The sequence below is a fragment of the Calypte anna genome, chromosome 26 (genome assembly GCF_003957555.1).
Source record: "Calypte anna isolate BGI_N300 chromosome 26, bCalAnn1_v1.p, whole genome shotgun sequence".
NCBI classification, from domain to species: domain Eukaryota; kingdom Metazoa; phylum Chordata; class Aves; order Apodiformes; family Trochilidae; genus Calypte; species Calypte anna.
The window spans coordinates 2,565,837-2,589,232 of NC_044271.1; the positions used below are offsets into that span (position 1 = coordinate 2,565,837).

Sequence of the window (23,396 nt, forward strand, 5' to 3'; positions counted from 1 at the left end):
TCAGAAAATGACTGGGTAATGCAGATTTATTCTTGTATTGAGCTAAACAATGAGTTTTAACCTTCTACATGTCTTGACTTGAGGAGTCTGAGTGACCCAGACACAGCAGGGCTTTGCAGATGAGGAGATTTGAGCTTCCTGCAATCCAGGAGCCTCATGAGAAGGGATTTTGTGATTTTGTGTGTTTCAGTACAAGCAGCAGACACAAAGCCTGCCCTGCCCTGCCAGACTGGGACAGGGGACATGGGACAATCCCTCCCAGCCAGCCCCAGCTCCCCAGCAGCTGTGCTGACTGCAACACCAGTCTGACAGCTCAGATCCAAAGGTTCATTTAAACTTCCTCAAAAAAAAAAAAAAAAAATTATAAAAATCTTTCATGCAATCCTGGCTCTCAGCATTGGATATCAAGGCAGAGCCTCTGCTGCTCAAGCAAGAACCTTTGTTCCTAACAAGCCATTTAATTCCAAACCTACTGCAGGCTTCCTGCAGAGAGGGGCTGACCCGGGGAGGCAGTGGCACTGAGCTAGTTACTGATGTTAATTAACTGCTCGCAGCATTAAGAGAAAGTTGCACTCAGTCATTTTCAACACTGACCTTGCAGTAGGAACAGTTTTACACAGACAGTGCTGGGAATCTTAAAGAGGCTCCTCCTGACAAACCCCAGAGCCAGGCTCCTGGTTCCAATCCAAATGGGCACCAGCAAATTTTGGGTGAGCAGGGAGGGAAGGGGAGAGCATCCCCCTGGGAGAGCTGCAGCATTTCACAGCTCCAACCCCCCCAGGAAAGGTGAACAGGAGTGGAGGGAACAGGTCTGGCCCACATAAAGAATCCAAGGAATGTGAGAAACCATGCAGGTCAGCTCTCCTTCATAGGAACAAGGAAATTCTGGTTTGTAGTTGAGCCATTAACTAAAGGAGTTTGGGGCTGGCAGCAGGAACACAGAGCTGTACACCAGGGAGGAAAGCAGCAGAAGGTGTCTGGGCTATAAGGCCTGGCCCAGAGCTCAGCAGGTTGCTCAGCAAACCCATGCTGCAGGTACTTTGTCTCTAAAATGGAAAAGGAGCTGGGAAGTTCCAAACTCCCCCAGCCTGAGCCCAACACCCGACTCAACCCCGGACCCAGGTCAGCCATGGGTGGACAAAACCAGCAAGAGCAGCTGGGACCACCCTGGATGAAGCAAAAACACTTCTTGGTTTTAGGAACCCACTCTCTGATGGTACAAAAAGCCTCACGGAGCTGAGATGTGGCACAGGGGCAGAATCCATCCAGGAGCAGCAGGGCTGGACCTTGGGTGGCACCAAGCAGCCTCCTGGCTCTGCTCTTGCAGAAGGTCCCAATCCCGTGGGGATAAACTTTTCTCCTGGCTGCAAACACAGGCAGCTCATAAAATAACAGATTTTGCTTGCAGGATTAACCAGCAACTCCTGGTTTTGGAACAGGGCTTGTCCAAGCCCAGTGACTCAGCCCAGGGACCTGGCAGCTCTTCCCCCCCAAGGAGAGGCAGGGAGATGGAGCTGAGTCCCAAGGGACCATCCCTGAGCTCTCTGTGGCTGCTGCTGTGTTCATTTATTCTCTTTTCATGTTTCCATCTCATCCCAACCAAGCCCTGTGCACAAATCCTACTGAGGAGCATCACTCCACCCCACCACAGCTTCATAAACAACCTTGGGGAGTGAGGTCTCTGCCAGGAAATCCAAACAAAACTGAGCTTTCCTGCCTGACCTGTAGCTTCCACTGGAGTGCTCCCTGCTTTGGAGTAGTGAAGTCAAGGCTTAGAAAAGAGCCCTTGTTTACAAAACAATCTGGTTTATGAAACAGTCTGTTTCAGGTCAAAAATGCTTTGAGAGACACCTTGAGGCCCTGCCCCTTCCCTGTGAGATAAACAAGGTGAGAGATTGCCTGGGAGATTGCAGGAGTCCCACACCCACCTTATGCAAGGGGAGGGCAGAAAGGCAGAGCTTGGAGTGGCACAAAGCTGGGAGCAGCAGTGGGGAAAGGAGAGGAGCAGGGGGCTGAAAACACAGCAGGACAGCAGGCAGGAGCTGAGAGAGAGAGAGAACTGATCCCCATCCCCAGAGCTTCATCCTGCACCTTCCTGCCCTCTGCTCTCCCTGCCTTCAGAGTCAGTCATTTGTATTTAATCATCTCCAGGCTGCAGAGTGGGCACATCAGAGATAGAAGCCCCCCCAGCAGCTCCCACATCCCCCCCTCACTCTTTTGGGGGGCTGAGAAGCACCCAGAGCTGCAGCACCCCTGCTGGGACACCACCCAGATGGATGATTCTCCCCCCTCCCAATCTGTCCCTCTGCCTGGGTGGGGAGCAGAGCTCTCCTGCCCTGCTTTAACCCCAATTCCCCAGGCTCCAAGGCAGAGATTTTACCTTTGCTCTGGCCCAGCCTGCATCCCTCGGCAGCAAGGAGCAGCTCCTGGGGTCTCCACCATCACCAAACCATCCCCAGTTTGCAGACTGACAAGAGGCTGAGGAGGGAAAAACCCTCTTTAATAAGGGGCAAAGCTGCCCCACCTGATCCCAGGATCTGCAGGGATGCTGTTCTGCTTCCCAAAAGGCAAGGGCAAGGCTGCTCCTGCCTGTTAATGGCAATAAATGGCAATTAATTAATTAATGGCATCTGGGGAGATGGATGGGAGAAAAACAAGAAGAGAAACAAAACCTATCTCCAGGTTCAGCCAAACCCCAGCTGGGCTCTTGTCTGGGTACCTTTAGAAGCAGACTTTGTGCTGCTTAATTCTGGGAATAATTTGCTTGATTTGTACCTGGGAGGCAAAACCACAGCAGACCCCAGCCAAGCAAACAGCCACGGGGAGACACCAGAGTATTTCAGAGGCAACCTGAAGAGTTGCCTTAATGCAGATTGCACAGACTGTGTTTACACAGAGCAGCAGTGTTAGGAGAAAAAAAATAAAATAAAGAAAACACTCAGCTTTGCATTTTGCATGGAGTATTCATCTGCTTCTTAACTATCAGTCCCATCCTGGCTCAGACATATCATTTCCATGTCTACATGAGCCTGTCAGGACCTTCTATCCCAATTAAAAGCATCCTTGCTCACATCTTTCATTACAAAGATCAAATTCAGGAGCAGGGGGTTGTTAAGATTCGGGCAGTATCAAGGAGTCTCAGCTGTGCTGGGCCACAGGCTCCAGGAGAAATTGCTCATTTTTAATAATGGGTTTTGTCCCTGTGCAGGGAGTCAGGGAGGATGCTTGGGGCTGGGGTCCAGCAGGGGCAGGGGGTCAGTACCTGCTGGCTCCACACATCCCCCTCTGGAAAACCTCAAACCCGGGCTGGGAGAGCCAGGGACCTGCTGGAGTGGCTCCAAGATGTCCAAGGGTTTGATCCAGGTTCCAGCAGGACAAAAAGCAGCTGCTGAGGCTCTGCCCTGGTGTGCAGATGGACAGAAGGACCCTCCCAGCTCCAACCGATAGGAAGGAGAGAGAAATTCCTCCTTAACGCAGGCAGTAAGAGGAGCTCCAAACGCACCCGATCCTTCTCCTGCCGATTGGGCTTTCCCGCTTCGGGTTTGTTCCGTTCCACTTCCCAGCCATGGAAATTCACCCCCTGTCCAAGACCCCAACTCGATCCGGGGTTCCTCATCCCTGCCCTGAGCACCCCTGCTGTAACCCCCTGCCCAGAACCCTTCCCCTGTCCCCTCCCTGGGTCCTTCCTCACGGTGTGACACCAGGCGGTGACACGGACACGGGGTGGCAGTGCCGGCCCAGGAGCTGCCACCTCTCCGCCCGGGGCTCCGGCGGGGACGATTCGGGGACAATTCGGGGACAATCGCTGCCAGCGGGGTGCCGAAGGGGGAGTCCCATCCCGGGAGTCTGGAGGTGGAAGGTGTGGAGGGATGAGACAGGCAGAGATGGGGATCCAAGCCCCAGCAGAGGGAAAAAAAAAAAAAGGAAAAAGAAAGGAAAAAAGAAAAAAAAGAAAAAAAAAAGGAAAGGAAAGGAAAAAATGAAAAAAAAGAGAAGGGGAAAAAAAGAAAAGAAAGGAAAAAAAAAAAAAAAAAAAAGACCCAGGATGAGGTTTGCTGTGGGACAAGAACAAGGACAGGGACAAGGACCACCAGCTCAGCTCTGGTCCTCAGCTCATCCCTGCAGCAGTGGCTTCAGCTCTGCTTCTCCTCTGCTCCCATCAGCACAGAAACATCTCTGGGGAAGGAAGGGAAGGGAAGGGAAGAATTGCACCCGATGCCCAGCAGCATCTCCCCAGGGCAGGGGGCACCATCAGGACTTTCAGATTTATCATCTCAGCCCCATTTGCAGCATGGAAAAAAGCCACGGAGCAGCCTGAGGGGTTCCCACCACCAGTTCTGTGTAACACACTTTATTGCTAATATCAGGGTAATCTTGTTGCTTTGCTCCTGGGGTGGTAAGAAATGTCCTTGGATGAATTCCTCTGCAGCCCAATCAATACAGGGCAGTTTATGGCTCAGCTTTGGTACAAACCAATAATTACTGCAGTATCAGTAATCATATAATGATAAAGAAAACAAACCTACTTAATAGAGACTTCTCCTCATCCAGGAAGATTCCAAAGGGCTCCACTGAGTTACACAGAACACAACCTGTCTGCAAAGTGTCTGCACACGAGGAAGGGAAGAGATGGAACCTTTGGACCCAGGCAGCACAGAATGGTTCTACCAGCCCTCCCCTGAGCTCTCAGAACCTCAGACCATTTCTCACACAGTGCTGCAAACCCTGGGGATGTGCAGGGTGCTGGGACCAGCCCAGGGGCTTCTCAGAACTGCCAGAGGAAGCTTTTTCTTCAACAATCATTTTTTTATTTGAAGGAAAAGCAGTCCAGAGTCCCCCACAGTAACAAAACTGTTCTTACACACACAGGGCTATGAAAGAGCAAGCACCCCATCCCCACACCTCCCAACTGGGATTATTTGGTCAGTGCAAAAGAGGGGTTGTGTGTGTGTATGAACAAACAGCCCCTGGTTACATCTGTGAGGTGACCAAGGGGGTTATCCCAGAGAAGATTCCAGCTGCTCCTGGGGAAGATGCCTCAAACACACCTGGAGCTGGGAGGTGCCCAAGCAGAGCTCTGGTGATGGGTGATGGTGCCTTTCCTCTGGCAGTGCAATCCACCACCTGGAAAATCTTGAATATCCAAAGAAAGATAAAAAAAAAAAAAAAAAAAAAAAAAAAAAAGGTGTTTGTTGGTGGAGCAGCACTTGGAGCAGCATGGCATCATCACTGCCTTCATTCCCACTGCAGGAAACACTTTATGGGAAGCAGAAACCAACTTTTCCTCCTGGATTCATGGAGAATATAGGATCCAAAGACAAGCAGAGCTACATAAAGGCCATGCACAAGTTCAGTCAAACCACAGGAGTTTGAGGAAACATGCACAAAGTTCTTACTGTATGTGAAGTTCTGCTGGGAAGAGGTTTGCAGCAAAGAGCATTTCACTACTATTGATTACAAATAGCTGCTTCGTGTTAAAATCTTGCAAGCTGTCTGCAGAGCAGGGGAATTCTTCTTCAGCTCTTGACATTTCTGCTCCTGACCTCTTCACTTTTTTTTTTCCCCCTTCCATGGTGACACTCACGTCATGAGGTGGCTAAATCTGACCAGTCTTGGGTTCAGTACTCAGTATTTTGGTGGCACCTCTGCTGTCCCTGTATTTTGAGCATCTCAGCAATGCACACTGGGACTTAAGAAAATTTTTAGTGAATCCATTTTTAAATTCTGGAGTAAAAAAAAAAGAGAATTAAACATCAAGAGCCGAGCGAAACCCAACTGTGAGCTGCAAAAAAATCACTTTATTAATCTCAATCCAGACTGGGGGCAGAGCAGGAGAAAAATTCCAGCAACAGAAGTATCAAAATCTAAGGTAGGTGAATATCAATTTGCTCTGTTCTGCAGGGCCATCAGGGGGGTTTGACCTCGGCAGAGCCACAGCCTCTGTTTTCTGTTTGGCAGCACAAACATCAGCAAAACTTTGTCTGCAGCGTAAGATTTTTGAAGTTTGCTGAGTGAAGGATGGATGTGGTGGTTCTCCTTCTCCTGGCAGCCTTGCTGCAAGGTGAGTCACCAAGAAACCAACTCCTCAACTTCCTGGAACAACAAAAAAAAAAAACCCAAAAAACAACCCAAAGCTGGGACAGGGGACACGGGTACATCCCAGGCTAAGTCCTCACATGGGCACCAGACACTGAGCACCAGGGCTGCTGGGGCTTTGGAGCATCAAGGGGCTCCTGTTTGTACCATGATCACCTGCCCTCAGGTGGGTAAAGTGGCACTGGAGGAAGGGAACACCCCACATCCAAACCAGCCTCTGATCCAGGTGTCTCCCTGGTGTCACTCCTCCTCCTGCCCTAGGCTCCGAGGACCTATGCTGGGTTTTACCAGGCAAGGACCTCTGATTAACCAGTGACTTGTCTTTCTTTCCCCCAAACAGATCCAGTTTTGAGCACCTTGTATGGGTCCAGGTTTTTGAAAGGGGAGGTTGGAGGCTCCATCACCCACCAGTGCTTCTACTCCACCACACCTGCCAACAAACACGACCGCAAATATTGGTGCAAAACGGCAGGAAACGGCGCTTGCTACACGGTCATTTCTACCACTGGTTACACCTCCCAGCACCACACGGGCAGAGTGGCTCTCCAGGACCTCCCCCAGAACGGGACCTTCATGGTGACCATGAGAGAGCTGAAGAAAAGTGACACTGGGATCTACCGCTGTGGCATCGGCACCTCCAACAGAGACCTCTACGTCAGGCTGAACCTGACAGTCCTGGCAGGTAGGGTGAGGGGGGGCTGGCAGTGAGCAGGTCAGGGCTGGAGCATCACTGACCATCTGTACCATCAAATTGACCTTTTTTCCCCCTGTTCACGCTGATAAAAGTTCCCAGATTTGGTCAAATCTCCTGTTGAGGGAAGTCCGTGCAGGACGGTGCCCACCCTGCTCTCTCCTTACAGATGTTGGTGAACTGGGGACCACTGAGCTCATCCAGGGTGAGCTCCATGGCTCTGTCACCATCCTGTGCCCACCTGGGGACCCCCAGGGCAGCCAGAGGAGATTCTGGTGTAAACTGGGGAGGACCAGCTGCACGCTCATAGCTGACTCTGAGGGCTTCGTGGCCAAGAGTTACCAAGGACGGATCTCGATCACCCCCAAGGAGAGCTCTGGAGCTTTCAAAATCTTGATAAACGACTTAAAGCAGGAAGACTCAGGGCTGTACCAGTGTGGGACAGGAAGGCTGAGAGGATGGGATGGCCCACGGGTGGTGGTTCTGCAGGTGACAGCAGGTAGGACAGGGCACTGGTGGCCACACGGGATCCTCCTCCTGTGTGAGGAGCACAAAAAGCTGATGCTGCCCTCTCCACATCTCCAACCTGCAGCCTCCAACCTTCCCAAGAGCCCCAAACATCTCCGTGGCAGAGCAGGAGGCTCAGTGCCCATGGAATGCCACTATGATCCCCGGGGGAACTACCAGAGGATGTATCTGTGCAGGTGGAAGGAAGCGAGGTGTGAGCTGCTGGTGGATGCTGCTGGGTTTGTGCATGAGTCCTACCAAGGGAGGATACAAATATCCAGCAGCGAGGAGGAACAAGGGATTTACACAGTGGTGCTGAGCCACCTGAGAGAGGAGGACACAGGCTGGTACTGGTGTGGGGCTCAGAATGGGCAAACTGAGCACACAGCCTCGCTGAAGCTGCATGTCCAGAAAGGTAGGTGGTGGAACATAATAAAACCCTTTTTTTTTTTTTCCTAAATCACTCTCACCCCTTCCTATTCATAGGCATGAGGAGAATGGGCTGTCCTTAACAGAATTGTTATGTTCATAACATGTAACATAACCACCAGCTCTTTGTTTTCCCTTACTCATATTGGGGAGTCACTGACCTGAGAGTAAAGGCCTCCAGAAGCAGGAATAGAAGCTGAGCTTTCAAAGGAAAATCAGTTAATTTGAATGATATTATTATTAATTATCTAACCCCTAGCAGACAGCCCCCTGGTCCTCACAGGTGGAGCACAGAGATGTGAGCTTTGCTCTGAAGATAAACTGAAAGTGACCTTGCAGCTTTAGGAACTGACATGTAAATACCTGGGTTTGTGTCACTGTTCAGCTAGCCAAGACAGAAATAACTGGGTTAAATGAGTGGTTGTCAAGTGTTAGAGTTTTCAGTAGTACTCTCTATGAGACTCAAAGTAAAATAGAACTGTTTGGGTTTGGCCACACTCTGCTGCATGTTTTGTTACCAAGGTACAAGGGGGTAAAATGCAGAAATCTAACCTGCTGTCACTGCAAAAAGATAGAGATTGAAGCCTCAAAATCATTTCCTCCATAGAAACCCACTCTGCACAAGACCCAGAACCATCCACTCTTGGAAAAGCCACCTTGAAGCCCACCTTGCCACCCAGCCTGGCCACCAGCAGCCCAGCCAGGCAGAGCAGTGTCAAGGGGCTGAGGTCCTCGATGGGCACTGTCACCCAGCACACCTGTCCCCTGCTGCCCCCTGCCCCCACCAGCACCTTTGGGACCTCTCCAGGTGAAATCCATCATGAGAGGTAAGTTCTGGGCCACCTTTCTGGCTGGCACTAATGGTTTATGCCCTGTCTGTCCTGTTTCCCAGGGCTCTGCACAGGCTGCAAGTTGAGAACTTGGAGAGGAGTAATTAGAAAGGCAGGGGGTAAAGTTACCTCAGGTCCAACTGTGGGATGGATTTGAGCTTGTCCCTGAAGCACCTGGTGTTGGTGGCTCCTCTAGATCAGCTTCCAGGGACGGTAGAGGTTTAGGATCCCTCTTCTTTTGCCCAGAATGGAGACAGGACTGTAGGAAACACCAGGCTTGAGGAAGAACATTGCAGAATCATTAGCTGCTACAAACCTCCCTGCAGGCTTCATCCACAGCCAGCACCCAGGGCAGTGTTTGGGTGCTCCAAAGGAGCATAAGGAGCTTTCTGTGGACAAGGTTCATCAAAAGGCTGGGAGGGATTTGTCCAGGAATTACCCCATGGCACCTCTCTATAGCAAGGACCATGGTTCACCCCAGTGCAAGTGGTTTCCCTGGTGAATTCACCCCCCCTGCTTCCAGTTGCCCAGGATAACCTGCAGCCACCCCTCAGCTGAATCAAAATCCCTTTTTATTGTGATTTTTCCATCTTCCCAGCTCATCAGGTGTCTCAGGCCTGTCCCCAGTCCTCATTTTACTGACGTTCATCACCGTCGTTGTTCTTGCCCTGACCAAACTGAAGCTTCAAAAGGGTGAGTTGGTCAGGCATCCCCCGCTGGGTTGGGGTGGTTGTGTTGGAATGGTTTTGTTCATCACTCCCAAGAGCCTGACTGCCTGCAGATTTCCATCCCTGGACACACGAAACCATTTTGCAGCCAGGGCAGACTGAAAGTGCAACTGGACCCACAAATGAGCAACGTCCTAGAGAAGTTGCATTTTCCTTTCTCTGCCCAAACCCAGCCAAAACTGACAAAGACTTGCCTGAAAAATCTTTGATTTTCAGAAATACATGCATATAACTTATTCTACAGCATATTGTGTCCCTAGGGAGAAATTCAGGGACAAAACCCTTCAGAGACAACCGTGGTGAGTGGAGATACTAGAATGTGGAAATTCCTAGAAACTGGGAAACAATGAACCTGATCTGGTGTTGGCTGTGACCTGCTGGTATATTTAACAGGCATCAGAGGAGCTGTTCCCCCTCTCTCACACACAAATTTTTTTGTTTCTAAGGAGAGGAAAGCAGAACCATAGGAAAAGTGGAAGTGGCACCAGTTGAGACTTCTCCAAACCCTGAGAAAGAGCAACCGAGGGAGGAAGCCCCGAGTCTAGAAAACACTGAGGAATGCAGGACAGGCCCTGGCACCCACAGGTAGGTGTCTTCTGGAACTGGCCCTGCAAGAGTCATCTCCTTTGGTGGAAGAGAATAAAACCAGATTTTAAGCAGAGGATTTTCGGCCCAGCAAAAACCCCTCCAGCACCTCCGCCTGCAGTCCAGAGTTATCACCCTGCTGCCCAGGGTTTATGTTCCAATGTCAACTCTTGCCTTTATTCCTTACCAGAAGAAGCTGAGCCCTAGATTTCAAAAGACTTGGATTAAATCCTATGTGAGCTTTATAAATTTATTGTGGGGTTGATTGTAAGTTTTGCTTACGCACAGCAGCGTTATCGCTCTTCCTGCTTGCTGCTTCCAATAAAGTCCAAGTGCTTCTGACCTCTCACAAGATCTCACAGTAGCAATTCTTGTGCTTCTTCATATTAAAAAAAAAAAATCTTAATCCATTATGCCATTTTGCAACATGTAAATCATACCTGACTCCCGTTCACAAAGACACAGAAATTCCACAGTGTTATTTTGCCTCCACCTCTTCTGCTGAACGATTCAGAGCTTCAAAATCAAATCATTTCAGCCCAAATGCAGCCCAGACCCAAGCAGCAGCCTGGGCTCCTATGCTCAGCTTGCACACTGTGCTGCAAACTCTGCTTTGCCCCCCCCAAAAAAAAGCAAGCTTGAGGTTGTTTGTTTTTGGAGATGGCAGAGTGGTTTGGATCCTGTGGCTTGGCAGCAGGATGCTTCCTCCTCTGTTAAGGTGAGTAAATAGATTTGCCTGAGTTTGCTCAGTTTTACCAGAAAGCTTCAGGGTGAAGTTGGTGGCTTGGTTAAAGAAACTGTTCACCTACCTTGGGCTGATTTTGATGCACAAGGAGGTCCCCATGGTTGGTTTCTGCCAGGACTTGCTCCATCTCCTACAAACCTCAGCTCCCCAAAACACATCTCAGGGCAAAGCAGAGGATCCAGACAAGGTGAGTGAAGAAGCAGATACCCAAAGGAGAGGTGCCAGGGAGAGCAGGAGGTGTAGGAAAGCAAAACACACCCAGGAGAGCTCATGGCTGTTCATGGAAATGCAACAGAATTCCTCACCTCCTTCCTCATCACAAGAACTGCACATCCATGGAAAGGTTTTCAAAAAACACGTGCAGCAGATAAAAAAACCCCACAAATTACTCTGGGTTTGTCCAGCAAAGTTCTCCCACCACTGCTTGGGGCTGCCATAAGATGAGAAGCCAGGGCAGTCCTTGCAGTGGGGGATTCTCCTGCCTGGATCGATGGGAAACGTGGTCAGGACTCAAGGGTGATGTTGCAATGCCAGCAGAGAGGAGGGGGCTGGCTGGAGAGGACCCTTCCATGCTAAAACTCAGACCCCATAAAGCTCCTCAGCATCTTTGTGCCAGGAAACTGCGAAGCAATGACCAAACCACAGCTCTCCTGGCTGGCTGGGTCCTGGCCAAGCAGAAAGCTCCCCATGGGTACCCTGCTCCCAGCAGAGCAGAAGCCATTCCATGGACCTGATCCCAGAGAGCCCCTTCCTAAAGGACCCAGAGGTGTTTGGGACCACGTCCTAGAGCCCAGCCTTGGGGTGGCTGTTGTGCAAAAGGAATGTGTAACCAGGAGGTAAATAGAAGCAAAGTGCCAGCAGAGCTGGGGTGGACATTGGCTTCCCTGCTCTGCCCCAGGGCGGTGCTCACCTGCCCGGGTGCTTGCCAGGTTTTGGATGCTTTTCCTTTAAGGCACAACAGGTGGAAATGCAGGGCTAGAGGTACCAGGAGTATTTAAAACAACTTTGGCACTGCCAGAGCCCAGTGTTGGGCTGCAGCAGGGAGGCAGGAGAGGCACAGGAGGTCCTGGGCATCAGCTACTGGGAGAGCAGCGAATCCCCGAGCCTACAAGAAAAAAAACCAACAAGAAGTATCAAGCAGTCTGCAGAAGTAACTTGGAGTGTAAGTAATGCTGCTTCGTGGCCTTTCTGAAATGCAAAATCTTTTGTACTACCTCTTGGAGATGGGGAAGGAGAAGAAGAGTCCTGAGTCCATGAGTCCTGGGATGGGAAGAGCGGTTCTGGGCCAGCTGGGAATAGGAGTGCAGGTCCTGAGACTGAGGTTTTTAACAGGTCAGAGCACAGGATCAAGGCTTAAGAGGTCTGTATTTTCTTCTCTATGGTAGATTTTAATATTTCCTTTCTGGGGACGAAAAAAAAAAAAGAAAAAAAAGTTAATTATCATCACAATATTATCATAAAGTTTTGACAAAGGAAATAACAAACGTCAGTAAATATTTCTGCAGTAATGGAAAGTGTTGTAACTCATGCTTGTTATGGTGCAAACTGGTTCAAGTCACCATCCTGAATCCTCCGAATCACAGCATGGAGATAACCTTAGAGAACTGGTGTGGTTATCTCCCAAATAAGCTCCCAAAAGCTTGGTTTGTACAACAGGAGAGATGCTGCAGCTCAGTGAGTGGGATGTAGGTGAAATAAAAGTGGCCACACTTAGACCAGCAGCAAAGGGATGAGTTCCTGCACACTGAATTCTTACTCTTTAAAGGAAATATTCTTATAGGACTTTTAATACAGAGAAATATCAGCTCCTAACAGCAATTGTGCTGCTGCTGCTACTGAGATGGGTGCCATCCATCCATCCAGTCTGTGCCATGGCTGTACAGTAAATGCTTTTTAGCAAGTTCCTGCTTCTTGTAAATGGGAAACATGAGCTGGAACAATAGTTTAATAGTCTTGGAGTTGGTTTCACTTTCCAGTTTAAAAAAAAAAAAAAAAAAAAAGCAAAAAGAAACCAAAAAACCCACAAACCACCCTCAACAAAGCAAATGAACCATGACACTCCTATCTGAAAAGCAAAAGGGGTATTTAACACCTTAAAAGAACATAAAATTAGGTCATTATTGTATGGTAGATCTAATACAGTTAAGGAACATAAAGCTAGGCCAGCAGCACAATCTCAGCAGGAATTTCAGTCACTACCATCAGGGCTGTCAGATTATTGTTTTCATTTGTTTTACAGAATATATTCCTGATAGAAGACACTCTTTAATTGGCACTTACTTACATTCTTAGCAAGGAGGGTCACAAAGACTGCAGATATTCCTAAAACTGGTGATTTCTTCATAAAAACTGACCATCTCTAGTAAGATCTCCCTGCTTTTCTCTGCTCCCTCTATCACAAAGTTAGCACCTCTTATTCATTTTTTCCATTCAGTGCATTGGAATTGGTTTGGAATGAGAAATCCTTCCTTTCTGGAGGTATTTAGGTCAGCTTGATCTTTTGTCTTCAAGCTGATCACTTATAACTCCGTGCAAATGGGGATTCCTAGCTCAGAATGTTTGTAAGCACAACCAATGCTTCGTGTTTTGTTGCTCCTGCAGCCTGACCTTGGCAGTGCTGATGGTGAAGAGCAATAGTTAATAACTAATGGGGTGCACTGGGCTGCTCCCTGGCAGGCTCTGCTGGGACCTTGCTGCTTCCCCAGGGCTCTGCTGAGCCTGCAGAATTTGGGAACTGAGCTCTGGGACCTCCTGCCCCATGGGGCTCTCTGGGCTTTGGTCCTCAGGGCTCAGGTCCTTGTCTCTTTGGAGATGTGCAGGTATCCTCCCCGAGGATAAAGGGAGGCACAGGAGCACCACAGGCACCCAGAGGAGGTCTGGTAATGGATGGTGTTTAGAAGACATCTCTTGTGTTTAGAGATCTCTTGGCTGGAAAGCTGAAAACCCTTTTTCAAAGTTTAGTGCTGGTGAGGAAGGGGATGGGGCTGGGACCATCCCAGCCTGCAGTGGTTTTGGCACTGGGGCATCCAGGGAGGTTTTTTACTACACCTACTCCCACCAAAGCTCCCACTGCCCCATGAATAACTTTCTGTGGATAGAACCACTCAAGATGTGTCCATATAAGCAAGGGATGTGGACTGCCTGACCTCTGCAGGGCTTTTAACACCATTGAGATGTCTCTGCCAGGCAGGGGAGGGGTAACGCTGAGTACAGCAGCATATGGAATCAAAAGAGAGAGACAAACATTGAGCTGTTCTGAGTTGGAAAGGAAGAAAAGTTAATTATATTGTAAAGGACCTTGTAATTTGTCCTTTTCTGGGGCTTTTCACTCCAAATTTTCCTCGTGGCAGGTCCATGTCTCACTTGGCACTCACCAGCAGAGCCCTTTTGGTGCAGCCCATGAAGGCCCCAAGCTCTGATGCTCTCAGGTGGAATAAACACAAATGCAAACTCCCTTCTCCTGAGTTCAGCTGCACCAGTGGCTTTGGGCTCTAAAACCTTCAAAGCCTGGGACAAGGGAGAGGAGGGAGCTGGCAGTTTTGATGGTGCAAAATGAACGCAAATACAGAAACCCAACGTTCGGGTTGTAGCTAACAATAAGCAAAGAAAAAGGAGTATAATCTATGGCTGGTGGTAGCCCAGAGAAGATCCCTGCTGCCCCAGGGACATTGCACACAGCAGACACACACACGAGCATCTTGCTGCCCAGCTGCTGGAGCCAACACCCAGGGCATTTCCCTCCTGTTTCAAGCCCCTCAGCTCTTCTGTAGCCCCTTGCTCACCTTTGCTGTCCCATCTCCTCTCTCCTTCTGCCTCCCCTTCCATTCGCAGAACCGTGCACCCAAGTCTTGCACAGCCACCTCCTTGCACTCCCTTTCACACCAGCCCAGGAGCCTTTTCTCCCCCCCACAGCCCTGAGGTTTAATTTTGCTGTCAAGAGACAGCAAATCCAGCAGCAAATGCTCTTTGGAAGCAAGAAGGAGCCAGAGCTATCTTACCAGCAGCCTGATTAAATTCTTCTCCTCTAACAGCTCAAACAGAGCTTGCTCCTTGCAGAGTGACCAGACCTTGCTTGCACCATTTCTTGGGGCTGGGAAGTGTCAGTGCTGGAGTACAGAACTGCACCCAGACCAGGGAGGGGATTTCCATCCCTCCTGCTCAGCATGGAAATACAACAGATTTTCAACTAGGCAGAGCCTCTGCTTGCTTGGACTTGCTGGCCATGGGTGTTTTCTCCATTCATTCATTCATTCATTCAGGGGGGGAGGGAAGGTTTGAACAGCACCTAAGACAGGACCAGGGGCACCTCAGAGCTGCAGGAATTGTCCACATGAGCACCCAGGAACCTTTTTGTTCTTGGGTAGGCACAAGGGCACACATTTCCTCAGAGATGCAAAAATTCTTTCCTGCTCTAACATGCACACGAGGACCCTGATGCCACCAGCCCTGTGCACATCTCTCTGCACCCAGACATCTCCCTTTGTTTCCAGAGGTCTCAATAACCCTTCCCTACCTGACAAAACCATCAGGAACCCTGAACCAGCTGGGAAAGGCTAACAAATAATTCCAATTGTACCAGGAATGGGATAACTGAGCTGGGATCCTGCTCACACTGCAGGCCAAGGGGTGGAGGTGCCCATCAGGCAGAGGAGCTCCTCTGAGCAAGGGGCAAATCTCAAGGCCCTTTTTGTGCCCTCCTGTTTGCTTTCTGCAGAATAGGTGATGTTTGTCTTGCTGGCTACTCCTGGGATATGTATGAAAGAGCATTTTTCATGCTCAGTGAGTTAATTATTAGCCCTGGACAAGTGGCCACGGAACAATTAGAAGTTGCAACAGGAGGAAGAAGGCACAACAAACACCTTTCATCTTCACACGGAAATAAAAAACATTTTTCTCCTGCCGGGAATTACCCTTAATAAAGTTCTGTCACTTGACACCCTGAAATCAAACTCCTCTAAATATTTATAAAGACTTCCTTGGCACCTATCACCTCCTCTAGAGCCTGGAATGGACAGATAGAGCAGGAACCGTGCTCAGGGAATGCACATTCCCAGCTCCTCACCTCTCGGGATCCAACAGAACACTCGGGCCAGGCCAAAGAAAACAGCTCATGGACCCAAGAGCTTTGGCTTCCTCCAAGCTGTCACTCAGTCCAGAAACAGGGGAAGGGCAGAAATACTGAAATACAAGAGGCTCATTTTGGTTTGCCATTCCCCCAGGGCCATCCCAGAGTCCTGGCCAAGGGTCAGTTTTGGTGCAGCAGGTTGAGGTGGATGCCCAGGAGGGACAGTGAAACCAGACACCACTTCTGATTTGCAACCAACTCTCTCCTGGTTTGGCAAAATCTGCTTTTTATGCTGTGCATGCAGCTGTTGCCTGTCCAAGGGACATTGTCCTTGGGACGCTGTGCTCTGATGGACACCCTGGTGGCTTGCAGGCATTGCATGAACTGAGTTTGTCCCAAGAAAAGCTCCCCTCATGTTCCAGAAGGGAAAATAGGGGTGCTGGGATGAGACCCACCAGCAAGAACAGAGACATCGTCTCTTTCTGTCCCATTAAGCAATGAAATTCTCTATTTCTCTCCAGCACAACCCTTGCATCCCCCAGGTGGGAGGGTTGTTAGATGACTGGGGAAGTCATCTCGGTCACTTTGCAAGTGTGAATATCCAAACTTCTCTGCCTTTTCCAGGGAATGTAAGAAAAATGATTCCACTGGTGTTCATCTTCCTGCTCAATTTCCTCCCAGCTCACTCAGCCAGCAGCAGATACCCCCCCAAGCCAGCAAGTAAGTTGGACACGAGTGTCCTGAGCCCAGAGATGCCATTGCCTGGGGGGGGGGAGCAAGGTTTGGGGCAATCTCCCCTCCCCATCCCTCCCATGGGACCTTTCCCACCCCAAGGTGCTGCCCCCTGAGCCTCTCTGCAGCCCCAGCAGGGATGTGGCTCAGCTGACAGCCACAACCAACACTTTTTTCCCCTCTTTTGCAGTCTCAAGCCCAGTGTTTGGGCCACGGGAGGTTTATGGGCTGCTCGGAGGGGCAGTGACCGTGAAATGCTTCTACCCCCCCAGCAGTGTCAACAGGCACGACAGAAAATACTGGTGCAGGCAGACAGGCAGGGGCTGCAGGACCATCATCTCCAGCAGTGGCTACGTTGCAGCAGGCTACGAGGACAGAATCTCCCTCACTGACTACCCAGATGCAGAAAACTTCCAGATCAATGTCACCCAGCTGGCAGCAGCAGACACGGGCACCTACCAGTGTGGTGTGGGCATCAATGGCAGAGGACTCTCCCACAAAGTCAACCTGGAAGTATCTGAAGGTAATTACAAGTCTTGGGGCACCTGGAAGGGTTATTTTCTTTCCAATTTCTTGCTAACCTAACCCTAACCCCCACTTTCTCATAGGGCTCCAGGGACAGTCTGTCCTGAAGGCACTCAAGGAGCTCCATGCTGGCAGCAAACATCAGTTTGCTTGTTCCCTGTGCTCTTAGAGAACTGATTTTTTGAGCACACACATCTGGTATAAAAATCAGATGAAATGAACCTCATCTTCAGGTCACAACCATTGCTTAGCAGCTGCTGAGCACTCCCAGAAACCTGGGTGGCTCACGCTGTGACCAGAGCAGCAGATGATGATGTGAAATAGCAAAGTTTAGAGATGCTAAAATAAAAATAAAAATAAACAAAGCCTTCAGCAGTCTCTGGGCATCACACAGTCACCACCAGAGCAGGAGTGAAAACTGTCCCTTGTGTCCTTGTACAGGGCCACATGTTCCCGAGGGAGCTGAGCTCTACTACGTGAAGCTGCAGAGCACTCTGACCATGTCCTGCAACTTCGGGAAGGACACGGAGAGAGAGAGGAAATTCCTGTGCAAGGTGGGGAAGAACGGCTGCTACGACATCGTCGACAGCAGAGGGAAGGTGGATGAGGACTTTGAAGGGCGAATTCTGCTGAGCAACGAGAAGGCTCCAGGGGCCTTCAGCGTGGTGATAACACAGACAGGCTGGGAGGACTCTGGTTTGTACCTCTGTGGCTTTGGCATCTACGGGGTGAAGGGAGAGACCAAGGAACTGGATGTGCACGTCTATGAGGGTGAGTGAGCTGTTCCCAAGGGTTTTCCTTGCTCTTTAGAGGCATCACCAGCAGTCTCACTTCACTTTCATCTCTCTTTCCAGAGTGCTCCTGACCTATCCTCTCATCTTTCTGTTCCTTTTCTGTAATGTACTCAACCAGCACTGATAGAGGTTGGATCAAGACTTCCCTGCACAGCTGCTCATTTCGTTTTTGTCTCCAGAGACCAGTGCTCCTCAAGGGAAGCCCACGGTACTTGGAATAAAAGGAAGCTCAGCAACCTTCGAATGCCACTACAACCCCCTAAAGAAATCCTCCAGCAAGTACTGGTGCAAGTGGAGACAGAATGGCTGTGCCTGGATCATAGGCAACGATGGGACCGTGTCCCCCCCTTATGAAGGAAGGGTGGCCATGTACGACAACCCAGCTAACAAGACTCTCACCATCATCCTCAACCAGCTGAGCAGCGGGGATGAAGGTTACTACTGGTGCATGACAGATGAGGAGAGGGAGCAGCAGTCATCAACCCAGCTGAAGGTCATGGATGGTATGAGCAGTTCTCTGCCTGCTTAGTAGGTTTTAATCAACCTCCTGAGCTCCTCCCAAGAGCAGATCTGGCTTTTTGGGAAGAGGTGGGAGCTTGGAAATTTAATCTTGTAAGGCAAAGCATTGTGCCAGTCCTCCCCACCCCCCCGAGTAGCCTAAAAATGAAAACACAATCTTTCAGTTTTAGGGGAAAGTGTTCACAGAAGTTTCTCAGGTTTTATTTCTTAAATCTTGAAAAAAACCCAAAACCACCCAAAACCAACCAAACAAAAAACCCAGCTTGTACCCAGAGGTGTGCATACAACATCCTTAACACCAGAGCAGCAGCATGAGGAACACTTTACCTGGAAGCTGCATCTCCTGGTTCATCTCTAGCAGCACCATTCCCTTTTGGCTCCCATCCCCACCACCCAAACCACTAACACCACTCCTGATGTTCTGCTTGCCCTCACAGGAGAGCCTGGACTGACAGGAGAGAAGGATGTGGAGGCACAAGTGGGGTCACAAGTCAATTTAATTTGCCATTACCCGTGCAAGTACTACTCCTACGAGAAGTACTGGTGCAAGTGGGACAGCCCCAGCTGCACCTCCATCCCTGCTTCAGACCAAAGCCACCCAGGACCTAATGTCACCTGTGACACTGACAACAAAACACTCATCCTCAGCTTTGCCTCGGTGGCAGAGTCAGACCAAGGCTGGTACTGGTGTGGAGTGAAGCACAAGGGCATCCTTGGAGAAACCATGGCAGTGAACCTGCGGGTGACAGGAGGTGAGATCCCCTCCCAAAGGGGGAAGGGTTTTCCTCTTTGGCCACCCTGAAATGTCCTCTCCACAGCCACTAGGCTGCAGCACCTCAAAACAGAAGAGTTCTCACCCAGGCAGCCTTCCAGACCATCATCACCCTGAGTTTTGCACAACCAGACGTAGATGCTTTTGTCCAAACCTTGGTTTATGCTTCCTGGTCATAAAAAAACCCCCACTAGTCTAGAAATTCCCTTTCTTCCATACTGTTTTTATTTTTTAATCCTGTACTTTTAATTTTTTGCTATTTCAGTTTGAAACGTTGTTTAGTTTAAGCATCACCCAGCACCCATCAAGGGAAGAGCTGCATGGAGATCAGGACACACAGCTCCAGGAAGCTGCTCAGCTTAAAACACAGGAAAACAGGACAGAGAAGCAGCCTCATTTCACTGCCCTTGGTGGGCAGAAGGAGATTAAAAAAAAGCAAATAAAGTATTCAGAATTTATTCTGGAGATATTAGAGCCAGAACTTACAAATGCAAGAGACTTTCTCAGTAGTATCCAAGCAGAGAGATCCTACCCAGGAATCTCAGGAATTTTTTTTTATTATTTTTTTTTTGCAATAAATTATACAGAAGGGATTATTTCAGATCTCTAAATCCCCTTTTTAAGGGCCCTCTCACATACAGTTAGAACCCACTGCAGTCCCATGTGCAAACCTTGACCAGTTTTGCTGTCCCCATCCCCACTCTAACAACCCTTCACCCCTGGGTGTGCAGGGAGCAGCAGTGACCACAGCCTCGAGCTCCTGGATGTTGATACCCACAACCTCACCGAGCCCCCCAGCCAGGCCAAGGGGGGATTAAACCCCCAAGGAAGAGCCTCCAGTGATGCTGGGGTGCAAAGTGCAGCTGGTTCTGAAAGGTGAGTTCCCTCCCAGCCTGCTATCAATCCTGTCTGAGCTTTGGGTTCACCCTGAGCATGTGGGTTTAGCAGCCAAAAAAAAAAAAATTCTTCTCCCCAAAGAATGTAGCTCAAAACATCAGAAAAAGGAAAACATAAATTAAAAAATGAAAGCCAAGAGGCACTGAAATGTCTAGCTCATGAAAATACAATCCCAGAATAGAACAGTTAAAGGTTCAGGGTGCAGAAAAACTGATTGAAAAACTTCCTTCACATGTGTGTAACCAAGCTGTGGAAGTAACTGGATGGGCACCAAAAAAAAAAAAAAATTATATATCTCTATATATTATATATATATCCCAGCTTATTGCTGCATTTTCCCTTTCGTTCCAGCTCTGATGACCAAAGCCAGGGCCCCAACACCATTTCTTTAATCGTGGGCCCTGTGGGTGCTGTGCTCCTGGTCCTGGCCACGGCCTTTGCCATTTTTAAATACAGGCAGCTGAAGAGATCTGGTGAGTCCCTGCTTCCCTCACCCCTGAGAAACATCACCAGTGTTCAGAGGAGGATTTGGGGATGGACTGAGCTGTTCCTGGGGTGCCCACAGTGCCAGGGGCAGCCAGGACACCCTGAACATCCCACTGACCCTGTCCATATGGGTCCTACACCCAGCATAAAGGGTGTTGGGGCAAAGCTCACTCCCCCACAGGCTTCATACCTTGCATGACAGAGTTTCTGCTTTCCCAGAGGTGGTTTGGATGCCAAAGCATCTCTCCCAGCTCTGAGCAAGTGTGTGAGGTCCTTTTTCTCCTCCCTCTTCCCAGACCTGGTGTCCGTGGGGAGCTACAGGACCAACATCAGCATGTCAGACTTTGAAAGTGTGAAGGAATGTGGAGCAAACAACGATGCCTGCACCAAGGAGAGCCAGGAGACTCAGCTGGGAGGGGATGGTAGGTTCTGCCTTCCCTCCCTGGGGCAAGAGGGGCTTTGCAAAAGGACCCTATGGAAGCCACCACCGAGGGGGTCCCTGCCCTGACACCCACCTTCTCCCCACAGAGTTCATCACCACTGCACCCACCCCAGAAAGTGCTGCAGAGACAAAGAAGGCAAAAAGGGTAAGAGAAGACCCAAAAGAGAGCCCACTGACCTGAGAGGTCCCTCTGCAGTCCTCCAGCCTCTGCCAAGCAGCTGCCTTCTCCCAGGAGCTTTATTTATACTGGGGGCTCCATCTCACCTGGAGAGGCCACCTGCAGAAAATCAACCTCCCTGGGGTGGGGGCTGGACTTTTTCCTCACCCTACATGTTAGCAGTGGCCCTGGTGCTAACAGGACAGCCAGGCAGTCCCAAGCAGCTTCAGAAAGGTTGGGGTTGGGTCTGTGGAGCCCTAGGATAAGCAGATGGGCAGAGGACATCCCACCTCCCCCCATGCAGGCCCTGGTTTGGGGGTGTTTTAAGTGCTTAGAGCTGAACTAAAGCAGTAAAAGACACCATCAGGACACCAATAAAACCAAGGAGCTTCTGGGCAGGTGACACATGGGGACAGACATGACACAGGGTCCCAAACCCACAAACATTTCGGGTCTTCTTGGGGCTGAGCTCCCCGGTGTGACCCAGCAGATTGTCCCGCTGGTCCGGTCCATCCCCGTCATCTTGAGAAGCTCACAGCCCGTGAAACGCTGCCATGGGCTGCTCTCTGTCCCCAGCCACCTAACAGTGTCCCCCCCCTCTGTCCCCAGAGCTCCAAGGAGGACGCTGACCTCGCCTACTCCGCCTTCCTCCTGACCTCCGGCACCATCGCGCAGGGCGGCCCCGGGGGACCCGGCGCTGCCCCAGAATTGTCCCCCCCGAGCTGGGAGGGACAGGTCTGAAGGCGAGGGACCGGGAGGTGGCAGGAAGCAGCGCTAGCACTACCGCAACTCGCTTTAGCTTCACCTTTTTCTGCTAATATTCCGCTTCCAGCAGTGATGCTGGAGGAAGCCAAACGGGGAGGCTGGGCTGGAGGGGGGCGATCTGAGACAGGGCAGGAGCTTGGGTGGCTCAGCCCCTCCGTGACCTTCCAAGCACGGAAGGAACATGTTTGGAAAAATCTGGGTTTCTTGGAAAGGCAGCTGGAAAACCCTCCAGAAGAGCCACCCGGGCTTCTGATTCCTCAAAGCTTTCTCACCCAGACGGCAGCACCTCAGACCCGATGTGGGCTGATGTGGCTTTATGCACAAGCAATAAAGAATTACCACTGGCTTCAGCAGACTGGGAGGACTGGGAGGACTGGGGAGAGGCAAAGTAAGTGGGGGAGCTTCCTCCTCCTCTTCTTGCAGGGTTGCTGCAGCATCTCAGCTGTGGGAAACAGCACAGGCCAGGAGAAAAAGCTCAGAATCAATGGAGATAAATAAACAGGAAAGGTTTGGAATAACGTTTCACACACACACTTTCATCACCAGCAGGGATTGATGGCAGTATGACATTAATTAGTATGACAAGCTATTAGCAGACTCTACAGCTAATCAGGTAAGAGGTGCCCGAGCTCACTGGCACTGGATTTGCATAGAGCAGCCCAAATTCCCCAGAGAGCTGAACCAGAAATCTCCCATTTCTGACTTGGAACAACCACTCCCAATCTCTGCTCCTCTGCCCCAAACCACTCCACTGAGGGGGGGCCTTGCAAGCCCACCCTTTGCTTACTAAACCTGAGCCAGGCATCACTCTCCCCCCTTTCCCTGCCTGCTTGGATGCTCATCCAGGTGGAAATGAGGACACCCATAATCAGTTGTTGTCTCTTGGTCTTCTTTGTGAGGGTGGATGACTAAACAGAGAAAAACAATTTACTGATGCCTGGATTTCCAACCAGCAGCAGGACACTGCTGCCTGTCACTCAGATTTGGGTACAGAAAGCTGAACACCCCACAGACAGAGCAATGATGATGGAGAAATTGTCACAAAGCAGAAAAGCAAATTTTCCCTCAACACCAGGAATTATTCCTGACTCAGGGACCTCCCCAGACAAAGGGCCTGGGGTGAGCTTAGCTCCCTGGGAACAGGAGAGCAGCAGCTCCCAGGAAATTGGTGTTTTCGGGGATGCTCTCACATCCACATCCCAACAGTCAGCACCTTCCTGGCAGCAAGGCTGGGACCTCAGCTGTCAGGTCCTGTTCTGCATCCCCCCAGCAGCAGGGTGGGAAGGGGCTTGGCTGTCAGAAAAGCTGTGGAGGGGCCAGGATGGGTCTGCACCTGCCCAGAGTTGCTGGAAATGAAGGAATTGTTGTGGTGCAAGAGGAAAGGCGTGCGCTCGGAAAGTGTCCCCGGGGCTGAGCAGGCAGAAAGCTGCGGGAGGGTGCAAAAGTTTGGAAATTTCTGGGAAGAGGAAAAAAACCCTGTTGCTCTCCCTTTGCAAATCCACTTCCTCTTCATCCTGCCCTCTGGCATCCTTTGGAGCAGGGAGAAGGAGCTGGGAGAGGAGCTGGGGCTGGGAGCCGTGGGTGAGCTGAGCATCCTGGCAGCCAGCTCTGCCCTCCCAGCTGCCTCCCCC

The 23,396-nt window shown here is 50.3% G+C and overlaps 2 protein-coding genes across 2 annotated transcripts; both read left to right on the forward strand.

The window, feature by feature from the left end:
* Positions 1-6,018: 6,018 nt before the first annotated feature.
* Positions 6,019-6,851, forward strand: LOC103534707 (high affinity immunoglobulin alpha and immunoglobulin mu Fc receptor-like). The gene is made up of 2 exons (XM_030465315.1): positions 6,019-6,061; positions 6,437-6,851. Exons 1-2 carry the CDS (start codon positions 6,019-6,021, stop codon positions 6,802-6,804), a joined length of 411 nt encoding a protein of 136 aa, XP_030321175.1. The 3' UTR covers positions 6,805-6,851.
* A 4,647-nt stretch (positions 6,852-11,498) lies between these two features.
* PIGR (polymeric immunoglobulin receptor) lies at positions 11,499-22,118 on the forward strand. Its single transcript, XM_030465435.1, has 11 exons — positions 11,499-11,773; positions 16,301-16,396; positions 16,599-16,931; positions 17,375-17,704; positions 17,907-18,230; positions 18,684-18,998; positions 19,750-19,894; positions 20,267-20,388; positions 20,698-20,823; positions 20,930-20,988; positions 21,610-22,118. Exons 2-11 carry the CDS (start codon positions 16,315-16,317, stop codon positions 21,739-21,741), a joined length of 1,968 nt encoding a protein of 655 aa, XP_030321295.1. The 5' UTR covers positions 11,499-11,773; positions 16,301-16,314; the 3' UTR covers positions 21,742-22,118.
* The last annotated feature ends 1,278 nt before the right edge of the window (positions 22,119-23,396 follow it).

Bases quoted from the DNA above. Each gene is read 5' to 3' on its own strand.
- LOC103534707 (XM_030465315.1), top strand. From the start codon at position 6,019: ATGGATGTGGTGGTTCTCCTTCTCCTGGCAGCCTTGCTGCAAG. The intron at 6,062-6,436 runs GTGAGTCACCAA...TCCCCCAAACAG, and splicing joins CCTGGCAGCCTTGCTGCAAG to ATCCAGTTTTGAGCACCTTG.
- PIGR (XM_030465435.1), top strand. From the start codon at position 16,315: ATGATTCCACTGGTGTTCATCTTCCTGCTCAATTTCCTCCCAGCTCAC. The intron at 17,705-17,906 runs GTGAGTGAGCTG...TTTTGTCTCCAG, and splicing joins GGATGTGCACGTCTATGAGG to AGACCAGTGCTCCTCAAGGG. The intron at 20,824-20,929 runs GTAGGTTCTGCC...TTCTCCCCACAG, and splicing joins GACTCAGCTGGGAGGGGATG to AGTTCATCACCACTGCACCC.